This window comes from Mus caroli, chromosome 3 (assembly GCF_900094665.2).
Source record: "Mus caroli chromosome 3, CAROLI_EIJ_v1.1, whole genome shotgun sequence".
Taxonomy (NCBI): domain Eukaryota; kingdom Metazoa; phylum Chordata; class Mammalia; order Rodentia; family Muridae; genus Mus; species Mus caroli.
Window position 1 is genome coordinate 59296395 of NC_034572.1, and position 14171 is coordinate 59310565.

General features: G+C 41.6%; 1 protein-coding gene across 4 annotated transcripts in view; it reads left to right on the forward strand.

The window, feature by feature from the left end:
• The first annotated feature begins 3847 nt into the window (after positions 1-3847).
• Positions 3848-14171, forward strand: part of Lekr1 (leucine, glutamate and lysine rich 1) — a 170139-nt gene continuing 159815 nt past the window's right edge. For 2 of the 4 annotated variants that reach the window (XR_003836153.1, XM_021158486.2), the window contains exon 1: positions 6624-6797. Coding sequence is in view for 3 of the 4 variants with exons in the window: in XM_021158486.2 (XP_021014145.2) it covers positions 6699-6797 (99 nt within the window). In the remaining variant the exon portion in view is untranslated. Of the gene's footprint in view, positions 3914-4069; positions 4222-6623; positions 6798-14171 lie in introns of those variants that run through there. The other 2 variants (XM_029474779.1, XM_029474780.1) reach the window with 2 other exon arrangements.

Sequence of the window (14171 nt, forward strand, 5' to 3'; positions counted from 1 at the left end):
AGAGCTCAGGCTTAAAAATAGTATTTTGTGGTCTAACTCATTTCTAGACCGCAGCTTTTGGGGGCTCAGTATGCAAAGCAGCTTTATAAGGCAAGCTGCAGCTTTAAGTGTGACAGCACAGTAGAGGCAAATGTGTTGGGGCGTGTAAAACAAAGCCAAGTGGTCTTTGCAGCTAACCTCTTTTGAAAACTAGAAGCTGTATGGGAAACGTCATGAAGAAACCACGTTTGAGACATGTGTCTCTAACCACAGTAGGCTAACGTCCCAGGAGGACTAGCTGTCTGGCAGAGACAACTAAGACACACGTGAGGCCCAGGTGCTTCCACGTGCACTCACCCTCAATCCAGGGCACTCTTGTGTTTACATGATGGGCCATGCCCTTGGCCACTTCTATCATTTGGGTGAAAGTAAACAGTAAGTAGCGCCTGACAGCATTAGGTTTGGAAGGGTTCTCAAGGAAATGGAGCATTGTGTATGAAGTGCCTGGCAAACAGAGAGAACCCAATAAATGCTGGCGTTTTAAAAATTCTGCACTTGCACTGGATGAAACCCAGAAATAGCAATGAAAGCAGCTGTTGTTTCAAACCTGGGAGGCCCCGTTGGAACCATTTTATTCAAACTTACAAGAGGACAGAGTTGTATTGTACTGTGACTTGCAGGATGAAAATACTGTTGGACTTCAGTGTAATTTTATCATGCTACCTTTGTACCAGCTCACATTGACTTTAAAATCAGCCATCTTGGGTGGACTTCCTGCTGGTTTTTAGCAGATTTATAAACAAAGTACCTATTTTCCTATACTGCTTTTCATAGGTGCATGGGAAAGGTGGGGAGGTTGCATGACACAAGTGTCCCCAAATGACTGTCCCATGTGATAAGTATTTTTGGGAAATCCCTATGACAACAAACACATGGGAGTTCTTATAAACTGTAAGACACCTACAGGACACGTGGAAAACTGAGTCTCATTCATATACAGACACTCTATAAACTAGGAGGGCACCCCCTGGGGGGTTACTGACCCTCAAAGAGAATAACAATGAAAGGTCACAAAGAAATTAAAAGGAATTTAATTTTTAATTTTCTTTTTAAAATGGTGGTTTGTCTTTGAAAGTCATGGTAAAAAGTGAAATAGCTGCCGGGCGTGGTGGCGCACGCCTTTAATTCCAGCACTCAGGAGTTGGAGGCCAGCCTGGTCTACAGAGTGAGTTCTAGGACAGCCAGGGCTATACAGAGAAACCCCGTCTCGAAACAAACAAACAAACAAACAAACAAACAAACAAACAAACAAAAGTGAAATAGCTGACTTACAGTGAGCTGACTGACCAATATAGCTCAATACTAGAGCACTTGCCTAGCACATGTAGGCTCTAGGTTCATTTTGAAGCACAGCACACAGACACACACACAGACACACACAATACACACACACACACAGAGACACATACACAAACAGAGACACATACACAGAGACACACACATACACACACACAGACACGCATACACACACACACACAATACACATACACACAGACACATACACAGAGACACATACACAGAGAGACACACACATACACAGAGAGACACACATATACACACACACTCACACACAGACACCAAAGAACTAAAGGATAGCACAAATTTATATTCAATACACCCTACAATGGGAATATTTTAAATTTAGTTATAGAACAGGCAGTAAAGGGATGGGAAAAGAAAGATGGGAAGAGAGAGGGGGAGAAGTTGAAGTCAATAGATAATAAAGAGAAAAAAAATACCAACACAGAACAGTCTTTGGATCTGTCATTAAAAAAAAAAATACTGAGCCTGGCGTGGTGGCGCACGCCTTTAATCCCAGCACTCGGGAGGCAGAGGCAGGCGGATTTCTGAGTTGGAGGCCAGCCTGGTCTACAAAGTGAGTTCCAGGACAGCCAGGGCTACACAGAGAAACCCTGTCTCGAAAACAAAAACAAAAACAAAATCCTTTTTCTCCAGTACTCAAAAGTTGACCTGTGCTAACCTGATAACCTTTTTTGAAAGTGTACACACACACACACACGTTTAATTTTAGAGGATTTTAAAATTTGCTTTTATATTAAATTACAGCATATAACTCTCTCCACTCTCCTTCAAATTCATGGCCTCTTTTTTCTCTATTCTTCTCTCATACATCCTGACTGCAACCTCCCCTTCCTCCATCCTTCCTAGCCCCTGGCCTCAACCTCCCCTCTTCCCCAGACTTATTGCTCCTCCATTTCTCTTCAGGAAGGAGCAGGCCTCCCAGTGGTATCCACCGAACATGGCATAACAAGATGCAATTAGATTAGGCACAAACTGTCTTTCTTTTACCCAATTGTTCTTGGATTCAAACATGCACTTGCATATACACATGTATTTCCAAATACAACCTGTAGAGGCCACATACTGTTTCTTGTATGCATGTTTTTTTCAGGGCTGACCATTTGGCATAGGCCAATTGGAAATAAACTTATTTCTGTTCTTTCCGAAAAGCTATCCTTTCTTTTTAAATTCTTACTGGGTCTACCACTACCTAAACTGGACTTTATATAATAACGAAAACTTTCTGTAGGGGTGCCACATGTGGCATTCCTACAGAAAGTTAGGCTTGTGGCTAATTAGCAATGGGACTTAGGTTTGAGGGGCATTTATAGTGTCAAGGAAAATGGACTCAAGGTAACGTGTAATGAAGAGGCATAGATGAAAGTGAGTTATAGCATTCCCATGGGATTTCATCCCATTTTCAGAGGGTTGCCTTTCTTTTTAGATATGTGCTCGGTAAATAATATTATTGCCCAAACTGTAGTTATGTGCCCTATAACAATACTTTTGGTATAAAATTCCTAATATCTAGTGATGTTAGTTACCGAGACATTTTGTGTAGTGTATAACTCAAGTGTTCGTGGTGATGCTGTCAGAAGCCTTCTGTTTCTAGCCCTCTAGTATATATTCAATGATATACAGTACATAATACTAGTTACTCAATAATAAGTAACTGTTGTTAGTTTCTGCATTAACTATACCTTTCATGACTTAGGGGAGTATTCACTATTTTCATGCGGTTATTTTCATACTAGGTATAAACCAGCAGCTTCAATAGTTCTGGCACTATTTCAAATCACCTGTTCACCTTCCTCTCTTCAGTGCCTTTTCTTTCTATTCATGCAAACTATTCTTTAACATCAATTACTGTTCTTTTCTCCTAGGAAACCGTGTTTTCTTTAGTTCCTGGAGGATCAGAACTTTGGACCTCAGATGCTCCTGGAAAAGGAGCGGACTATGAAGACACTAATCATACCAGTGACCTGTGTTAGTCACCAAGCATCATCTCATCCTGCTTGCTTGTTGCGTAGTAGGTCATCAATATTTGTTTCATGAATAAAGTATGAATAAAGGGAAGTCGTCAGTGTGTAAAAACAAGAGGCCTTCCATTACTTGAGTGTGCAGTAGCACGTCTCATTAATACTTCATGAACTAAACCCTTCATCTTGACTTCTTTGGACCAGAATGAAATTCTAAGCAAGCCTTCCCCAGTCAATTCCACTTAAAAGCATCTTTTCCTTCCGTTCGACAATAATGATTGCCCCTGCATAGAGCACATGGCCACCCACTTCCCGCCTCTTCATCAGCCTCGGCTGCCCGTCGTCCCCGCCGGTTCCAGAGCCCCCATCCCTGTCCGTCACAGAACCGCGCGTAAATCCGCCCTTTCCTCCGACCCCCGCCACCCTCGCCAGCTTCCGCCTAGCTCGCTTTTGGGACAAATGATGCAAAGAAGCTCCGCTTCCGCGTCGGCGTGTGCTGTGACGTCACCGCGCCTTGACGTCAGGCCAACGTGCAGCGCGGTCGCCCGGGAGACCAGGGAAGCCGTTTTACACCCTGCGGATTCCCGGGCTAGGTGAGGGTCACGGCCTTCCTCAGTCCTCAGAGGACCAGGTCGGCGGGGAGACCGTTCCGGCGCAGAGGCTGGCGGCGCGGGACGGCGGGGCGGCGGGGGCAGGAGGAGGAAGGCGGGAAGGTGGGGCGGCCTCTCGGCGCCCCGGGCGAGGCCTGAGCCAGCGCGGTCCGGTCGGGCGGTTAGTTTCCTGCAGTGACCTCCCGCTCTCTTGCCCCCGACCTGCCCTCCTGTGAATCACGCCCCCGGAATGGTACTTGAGGAAGGGCCTGGAAGCAGAACCAGAGTTAATGACCGGGCGTGACACCGGAGTAAGAATCGGAAATGAACCACCAAGGGCATTTCTGCGTTTAAGAACACACACGTCTATCTCGTGACCAGTGTCACAGAGAAGGTTCTCAAACACGCACGTAGCAGCGGCCACGTACCTCTCTGTACTTTTGCCAAGGACAGTTTCCACATATATAATGGGAAAGACCAAAAGGAACTTGTTTGGTAAAATAATGAATGGGTAACTTAAAAATCACGTTTTCTTCTGCTAAAGAGCAAACAGCTCCACACTTCTTGAAAAGCGGAATTATCCGTGAATTCTACTATTCTTTTCACGAGTAGTCACATCTTTATAAAGACCCAATGGACTTTTCTAATCGGCTTACAAGCTGTTTCCTTAAAATATAGGCAATAACAAAAATAAACGTTAAAGAAAGTAGTGCCCTTCTAGTCACCTTGGGAATTTTAGGTGCCCACCTCTTAGTTGTAACCATCAGCATGCATTGTTTGCAGAAAAGCACCTAGTTACTACAGTCTGCACTCACAGTTTACATGGGTTTACAATGACGTGTCTTTATATGAGGACAAGTTACACATGTTCTTGGGATGAGTCCAATGAATGTATCTTGCCTGTAATCTTGTCTTCTGCGATGTGGGTTGACATCAGTTTCTCCTCCACTTCGTTTTAGAGGTCTTTCAATTTTACCAGGGTGCTTTTTTTTTTTTTGAAAAATTTTCTTTCATAGCCAGAAGCCTGCCACTTCTGGTGACATAGTAATATGTTAAGAGTAGTCACAGCGAAGGCATTAAATAATAAACATCCCACTGGTACCTTGAATTTATAACATTATTTAGGTCCATGCTTGCTAATACTTTTGTGGATGGTACTTTAAGAGGAGATATAGTTGGCTGTTTAAGGGAAAAATATTCCTGTGGAACCCAAGATACTATCATTTCCATTCACCAATGATGGCTTAACTGAAGACAATGAGCCTTCTGGTTTCTTGCCATGTGACTATGACAGTATCAGATTATGTACTTGGTCGCTTGGACCCATGTCCACATAATTACCTTTACTCCCGTGGTTGGCCTCAGTTAACATTACCAAACACACACGTGGGAAGACAGCTCACTAGGTTTGTTTGTTTTAAATAGTAGCTTATTGAAATGAGGGATATTTTGGGCTAACGCAGGGTTGAGGAATCTCTCCTCCACTGATGGTTGCATAGTTTACAAAAATAACACCAGCATTATTTTTTCCTTCAGTCTCTTGCCCTGATTTAACTCAATCTTAGGAAGCCTTTGCTGATTTCCCATCTCCCACCCAGAAGATAGATAGGTCATTATCCTCTCTTGACTCTCACATTGCCTGTGTTTTGCAGACATGTGCCTTAGACCACCTTTTCTACTGTGGAATCTGTGTTTCTTTCACTTGAATCTGCTCCACTCAACCATTCTGGTCTCTCTCTCTCTCTCTCTCTCTCTCTCTCTCTCTGTGACATTTGGTTAGTATGAATCCATGTGTATATTCATGTTCATAGGCACACCTGTGTATGCATGTTTTTGTATGTGTGGAGGCTGGAGTTTGATGCCCAGTGTCTTCATCACTCTCTACCTTACAGGAACTCTCACCTGAGTTCTGAACTGGTCACTCAGTTCAGTGAGCCCAGTTTCCCAGCTTGCTTCTAGGATCCCTGTCTCTGCCTGCCAAAGCTGGTATTTCTACATTTATGGGTACTGGGATTACACTACATGGACTTTAATCAGTAAGCCTTTCTTAGTTCCCTTTACTCTTTCCGTGGACTGATAGATAGACTCTTCATCAATAAGATTGGATTAGGTATTCTTTGTCCAATTTGGAAAAACTCTGAAGAAAGAAAATAATGTCTCTGTTGTCTGTGGTTTCATGAAAGTAATTTTAAAAAGTTTTATATTGAATTGTTGGTATTAGCAAATGAAAATATGTTAAAAGTAAAATCTAGATAAATTTATGTGGATCTCCATCTCTGTTACAGTTGGTATGTTGTCTCTGATGCTTTGGTGGCTCTTCGGTTCAGTGCCTGTATTTCATAACTTAGTAACTCTATTTTTTGTACTCTATAATTTAAGCAAGCCTCGATGGCACAAGCATTTTTTTTTTCTTATCCTGCTGAGCTATAATACGATATTATTTGGTCTTGGTTTCTATAGTTTTTCAGAACAACACCGAAATAAGTCTACTTAAAATCTTATATTTACTCTGCTGCAAAACAAATAATTAGTAAAGCACTGTTGTTATTTTACTATTAGTTTATACATTTCTGAAAGAAAAGGTATATAAGTCAATAATTGAAATATATATCTTTCTGTGTGAGTGGCTTAAAAACTAGCTGAGGAAACTTAAATTGTACCTTCTACTGTGGAGCTGGCGAAACAAGCACCTGTTGAAGCGTTTCTTGCCAGTTCGTCCTCAGATACTAAGAAAGTTTAAGTCATTGGAATTTCCTTGTCATTAAATGAATTCTGACTAAGGCCATCAATGTTTTCAGGCTGTTTTTCTGCAGTGCTCTCTCAGTACGTTTCGGGAACTATGGATCGTCACATTCCCATGCATGCCTTACCTGAAGAAATCCAAAAGGTATGATGTGGCATTATAAGAGTGTAACATTAGGAGAGTCTCAGCGGTTAGATCATTGTAAAATACTGGAGAGTGAACTGAGAAAACTAGAGCAGAACCAGGGATGAGTCTGCGATGGGAGAAGGAGTAACCACGCTGGAACGTTGACTGCACAGAATGTGTAATAAGACAGATGCAGAATCTCACTTCTGGCTTTAGAGTCTCAGTGGAAGCAGATTCTAGAATTGTTTATAACCTTTTGTGATTTTTTTCCATAATGCATTTTCACATACTTTAATTCTCATCAACCACTGTGTACCAGGTGCTGCTTAATTGTGTTTTGTTTTAGATAGGATCTAATTGTATAGCATTGGCTGGCTTAGAACTCATGCATAGACCTGCAGGCCTGGAATTCACAGAGATCTGCCTCCCTTTGCCTCCTGAGAGCTTGGATTAAAGGTGAGCACCACCATAGCTGGTTTAGATACGATTGTAATCAGTTACCAATCCGTGTTGTCCTTTGTTCTATCCAGATGGAGATTGTGGTGGGCAAGGAGATACTTTTCCAGGATTCCTTAGTATTTTGAGTGTTAGTAGCAGGCAGGTGGGAACAAAAGCAGGTAGCCCTCTGCAGTATTCAGCTCTCAGGAAGGCCTCAAGTAGCAGGAGCCTTAGCTTTAGAAGTGTTAGAACTCCTGTACAGGCTTAGAGGTCCAAGACCTTTGGCTTTACAAGTATTTCAGCTCTTGTGTGGACCTAGGGAGTTGGGATTCCTAAGCCCTTGGTGGTAACCAGTTTTAAAACTCCTAGACCTGGGGACTGTTTTGAGGACCCGTGGCTCTAAAGACACTCTACTTTCTGAAACTCTTTGTGACCAAGGCCTGCAGTTCCTCTTGCTGGTCCTTCACAGGCTCCAGTTCTTCAGCTTCCTGCCTTTTCTGTGTTTCCACAGTTCCTCTCATTTTCACTTTGACCACCTTCTTGGATTATCCAGTTGCCTCTTGTTGCTGTGGCCTCTGGTTGAGTTACCACTGCCATTTGGCAGGCCGTATGACCAGACTTTTGCTGCTGCCCTGGGCACATGCACAGTTCAGTGGCTGCACATCTTTGACAGCTGCCACTCTGCAGCTCTGCAGCTTGGCCTGTTGGCTGCCTGGCTCTGCTCTTGCCGCAGTTGTCAGCTGGCTGGCTGCTCTGCTACTTCTGTGGCTCAGTGTGCTCACCTCCCAGCCATGTCTGTGGCTCACTGTGCTGGCTGCTCAGCCGTGACTGCTGCAGCGGGTGAGCCACCGTCTCCACTGTCTGGTTACCAGCTTAGCCTGTGTTATCAAATGTGGGCAAGAAGTCACACAGGGAAGAAACCTTCTCCTGAGCATAGTATTACAAAACGAGGGAGGAAACACAGGAGGGTGTTTCCTATCCAGCCCTCCTAGTGAGCACACAGCCAGTTTATATAGCCAGAGAAAAGGTGTTTACAGGAACCACAGCCAGCCTTCCATGCACCAGAAAAAATGCCCCCTTTGTGCCTGTCCTTAACAGTCACATTACTAGCTAGGACACCATGGAAAATGCTCCCCTACTCTGGTCTAGGTAGAAATAGTTGCAGGGTCATCTGGAGTTTGCTTAGGCCCATAACAGCAGAAACTCTGATACAAATGGTTTCAAACAGTGCTGGCTGTGGCTGTGTATTCAGGGGCCAGAGCAGGCAGCTGTGATGACTGTGTCATTTGTTCAGGGCCTCTCAGAAGTGTTCAGCATGGCAGAGGCTGGCCTAGCTGGCTATCTGACCAAAAGTCCTTTTAACTCAAGGCAGCCAGGACAGCAAGAGACTATCCAACAGCTGCGTCTAGAGAATCAAATGACCATACCCCCACAGCTTTGCTTATTTAATAAGAAACCATACATTTTAAAATAAGAACTTACCATTAACAACTGGTAGTGAATCCAGTAGTACTTCAATAATACTTAGTGCCTGTATAACATCCCAAGAAGTAAATCCCATTTCTCTCAATTTTACATTTAAAACACGGTGTGTGTACTCTTGGGCATATACCCAAATAACTTTTCATTCAGCCACAGAAAGACTTGCTCATCCATGTTCACTGTGGCTCTATTCATAATAGCCAGAAATTAGTGACAGCTTCGATTTCTATGAACCACTAAATGGATAGTGAAATGTGGTACATTTACACAATCGAATATTATTCAGCTATTAAAATATAATGAAATTTGCAGGTAAATGGATGAAGCTAGAAAAAAGTCACAGTGAGTGTCTTAGTCAGGGTTTCTTTTCCTGCACAAACATCATGACCAAGAAGCAAGTTGGGGAGGAAAGGGTTTATTTAGCTTACATTTCTTTATTGCTGTTCATCACCAAAGGAAGTTAGGACTGAAACTCAAGCAGGTCAGGAAACAGGAGCTGATGCAGAAGCCATGGAGGGATGTTACTTACTGGCTTGCTTCCCCTGGCTTGCTCAGCTTGCTCTCTTATAGAACCAAGACTACCAGCCCAGGAATGGCACCACCCACAAGGAGCCTTTCCCCCTTGATCACTAATTGAGAAAATGCCTTACAGCTGGATCTTGTTGAGGCGTTTCCCCAACTGAAGCTTCTTTGTCTGTGATAACTCCAGCTGTGTCAAGTTGACACACAAAACCAGCCAGTAGAGTGTGTGTGCGCGCGCGCGCATGCGCTTTGAACCACAGCATTTGGGGGACTGGTGGGAGTTGTTTCTCTTGTTCTACCATGTGGGTCCTAGAGCTCAAACTTAGGTTGTCAGGCTTGGCAATGAGTATCTCTATTTGCTGAATTATCGTACCAGCTTTGATTTTTTTAATTTATAATTTGTTTACTCTAGTTAACAAGCACTCTATAGCTTTTATACTACCCTCCACTGTATTAGTTTACATCTGTTTTCAGGTAAAGGCATTTCTTCTATATTTAGTTTTTCCAATCCATACATTATAAATATAATAACTTTAACCTCTTAAAAATTGACATAAATTGTGTTACAACTGTATGCTCTAGCTGTCCCTGTTGACATAGCTTCTGTAGCATCATCAACTCCTTCACCCTTTATCCTGCTAAGAAATGAATGTAGGACCTCAATGTGTCTGTAATTTAGCTGTATCCCCAGCCTTACAGTCAGTTCTTCATTAATAATAATTCATTACTCATCACTGGAAGCCATGGTCAGTTCTCAGTGGTGCTTTTGCCTGTGTGTGTGCTGCTGTGGATGGCCTGTTAGCATTAGTCATGGCGTTGACTTGACGTGGTGCTGTTCTTGCTGCCCACCTTCCAGATTTATGGAAACTTTAAAGGGAGTGTGGTTACCAGAAGAGATCCTTTAAATCACCCCATGTCATTCTCTTTACCTCTGAAGTTCACTGTAAAGTGCTAAGCATATAGGAAGCTCAGCTGTGCTGCTGCTTCAGATATGGTACTTCCATGGGTTTGAAAAAATTCAGCGTCTTCTCACCTGAACTGTGTTCCTTTCATGAAATAGCTTGGCTATAATAGAGGTTAAAAGAAATGGTAAAACAAAAGAATATACTAAAAACAAAAAGCCCATATTTCATATCCTAATCACTTGTCAGGAAAAAAAATTAAGTAACATTAAAAGTCTATAAGACAGTGTTATGATTTAAGTTCCATAAGGCAGTGTCCAGGAGGCCAAAGAAGTTGTTCAGCTGGTACAGGCACCAGCTGCCAAGCCTGGTGCTTTCAGTTGGATCCCTGGGACCTATGATAGCGAGAACTGGCTCCTACAAGCTGTGCTTCTGAGAACGAATCCCTGGGTACTGGGCATCATCAAAGGTGGAGTTTTGTATAGAGCAGGACTCTAGAGGTGGTTCCTGAAGCCGAGTATTTCAATAGGCTTAGAGTTGCAGAGTGCTGCTGTTATGTTGGAGGGAGTCGGGAGTAAGGATGGCAGGTACTGTCTTGTCACTGCAGAGAAGGGGACAGTAGGAGAGGGTCAATGTCTAAACCCAGGGACGAGGATACTAGTTATAGCCCTGTCCTGCACAATGGGTAGAAAGTAAAGTATAACTTTGTGCTTTTTCTCAGACTCAAGTTAGATACTCTTATAAGAGAATACTTTTATACCCATTAATGTCTGACGGTTTGACTATAAAGAAGCCAAGATATATATGTGGACATCCCCAAACTTAGGAAATCTTTAAAAGTAAGCATTTATCTTTCAAAACTTTACCTGTGTGTTATCCGCACTGTCCACATTAACTAGTTTAATTAACTAATGACCAGATTGCATCATTCTAATAGATAGAATCATGTTAAATATTTGAATATACATATTAAGCATCCCTAATCTGAAATGCAACATGCTTCAAAAGCTGGAATAACTCAGTGCTTATATTGTGCTATAAATGTAAATGTTACACTATGAATTTGTTACATGCATACATTTATTAAGATGAATAGGATCATATTTAGGCTAGGTGTTTCACACAGATAAAACATGAATGAGGATTGTATTAGACTTGGGTCTGAGCTCAGAGATCTCATCTTATATGTGCATATATTCCAAAGCCTGAGAAAATCTGAAATCTGAACCTCTTGTGTTTGTAAGCACTTTACATAAGGGATAATTATCATGAATAATTTGTAATTACAATAGTAGCAATTCAAATTAGAATCAATTCTTTTTTAGGATGGAGAAAAGGCTATGTTTCATAATGGCTTAGAAAATGTGTTCCACTTTTTTTGGGGAGGAAGAAAGACTGGAGGTGGATGAATCAGTGTTAGTGTACAGTGACTGCCATGGCTTTCAAAGCCTTTTCCTTTTTCCTTCTTTCTTGTCTCTTAACTTTTGTATTACTTTATAGGCTGGTCCTTCTTCCTAAAGATGCCCCTGCTGTGTTTCTTTATTTTCTTTTTCTGTGTATAGGCAAGGAGGGTTTCTGCAGAAATCAGAGAGGAGAGGTGAGAGAGCCCTTTCTTCTTTCTCTCTGTTCTTTTGCTGTGTGATATGATAATGGATGTTCAATGCATTAAAATGTGAAAATGGCTGTGCTTCACTGTACCATTAATAGCAAAAGGAGCAGTAGTGGAGAAATGACAGTTGGAGGAAACTAAAAAGGAGGTGAGAGAGGAGGCCATCAAAGGAAAGAATGGAGAAGAATGATGTGTAATAAGCTGAAGTGAGAGTCTATTGCCCGCTCAGAGGCAAAGATTAAGTTGCCTCTCTCTGATCTTATCTCCTCAGGGAATCTTGGGGAAAGAAGAAATAAGATAATCTTTGACTTTCATTTCCTGGTTCTTTTTGCTTTTTATCATAGTTTCTGGCTGAGCACACAGCACTTCCCAGACTTCCATCTCCAGAAGTGACAAAGAGTGTACAGGAGGCCCATGGGGCATATATGTCCCTGCTGTCTTTTGCTGAACCCTACATTTCACTTCTGTGTGTACTTAACACTATCTCCGAGTCTGTTCTTTCTCTGGGCCGAGCAGATTCCTACCTGTCTCTGGCCTCGGATAACCAGCAGTGTTGTTGGAAGCTTCATCCAGGCTTCTGCAAGTAGAACGCAGTGCAGTTCTGCATTTTTTCACGCTTACAGTTTAAATTGAAAGCAGCACTTAGAGATCAGCAGTCCTAACTGTGTATCTCCTCCTCTCAGAAGTATCGACTCATTTTAGAGACTGATGTCCTCTTGTGAGAAAAAAAATAAAACAAAGTTTTGCTGTTTTTGCTAGGGGATATGAGTAGGTCAAAAAGAACAGCAACAAAGTAGTGGAAAGACAGTTCCCACAGGCAGAGTTAATCCCTTGTTTTTAAAATGGTGACAAAATGAAGACATTACATGATTTTAGCCAGGAGATCTTGATTACCACCCAACACAAAGTAAAGGGAGCAGGGTTGTTTATTTTGCAAAACAGAAGTGTCTGTGCAGGGGCTGGAGAGCACACTGTTCCTTCTGGGTAACAAGCCTTCCTCAGTACTAATGGCTCGTGTTGTCCTGTTTCAGTAAAGTAATTTTAGTATGTTGGAACTTTGAAATTTATTCAGGACAACAGTTTTATATTTCCAAGCACAGGTTGTCACTGCCAGAGAAAATAAACTTAATTTTTCAGGTCCCTTTGGGCCACTGTGGTTAGCTTCAGATTTTGTATTCAGTTAGAGTGGAGAAAGAAAGAAAGTGGTCTCAGAAATGTTAGATTGAGCATTCTGGAAAGGTGTGTGTGTGTGTATTGTGTTATGTATGTGTGTGTGTATGTTGTAAAGCACTTGCAGTTCTGACACCTTATGATGCAAGCTGTGTAATTTATGGGAACATTATTTACTTAATGCTGTGATCCAAAGTATTTCATTAGTAAAAATATTTTGAAAACATGCAATCTTGAAAAATCTTCATTTTGTGATTTGTGGTTAAAAAGTTCTTTTGCTGACTGGCTGTAGAAGGTTATAGAGGTTCCTGGGTTCCTAGGAGAAAGAGAGCTGTTGGAGGAAGTAGGCCTTGCCCTCATGTGGAGGTGGTCATAAAGTGGCATGCATAATTTTTGTAGCACAAATCCAACATTTATTTACTTATTTATCTATTTACTGTTCAATAAAATGTCTTTATATTGATCTGGTATTTTAATTTAAATCAGATTTATTTATTTTTATGGCTTGAAAATTAAACTTACATGCAATTTTCAGAAGTAATATGGAGAGGTTTTATGGGGTAACATTTGGCAGGCTAGAGGGTGATATTATAACCAGAAGATTGACAGTTGATGCAGTCAGTTCAGAGCAGTGATTCCCCACTTTGTCTTTTAAAATCTGTACTTATCTTAACTTTCCCGTTTCTCTTTCCTCCCTCCCTCCATGCTATGACTCCTGGTAACTGTTGATCTGATCGTCAACAATTTAGTTAATTTAAGAATGTTATATAAATGGACATCACATAATATACAACAATTTGGGTGTTATTTTTATTAGGCAATATTTCAGAATTAATTCAGGTTGTTTGGATGAAAAGTTCACTCGTTTTTAATTAAGTAATTACTTTTGTTTGTTTGTTTTTCCTCCTTCCTATATTCCTTTATTTGTAAATTTGCCCTTTTATTTGTCCTAGATTTCCTGGATGTTTTGAGCCTGGATATTTATTTATTTATTGTTTATTTTAGGTTTAATATTACCTTTGGCTGAGGTGTTCATTTCTGGCACCCTGTCTTTAATGCCTGAGATTCTCTCTTCCATGTTTTGTACTATGTGGTTGGAACTTACTTTTGAGGTTTCTCTTTGACTTCCTTTTTTTTTTTTTTAATATTTTTATTACATATTTTCCTCAATTACGTTTCCAATGCTATCCCAAAAGTCCCCCATAGCGCCCCCCCACTTCCCTATCCACCCATTCCCATTCTTTTGGCCCTGGCATTCCCCTATATTGG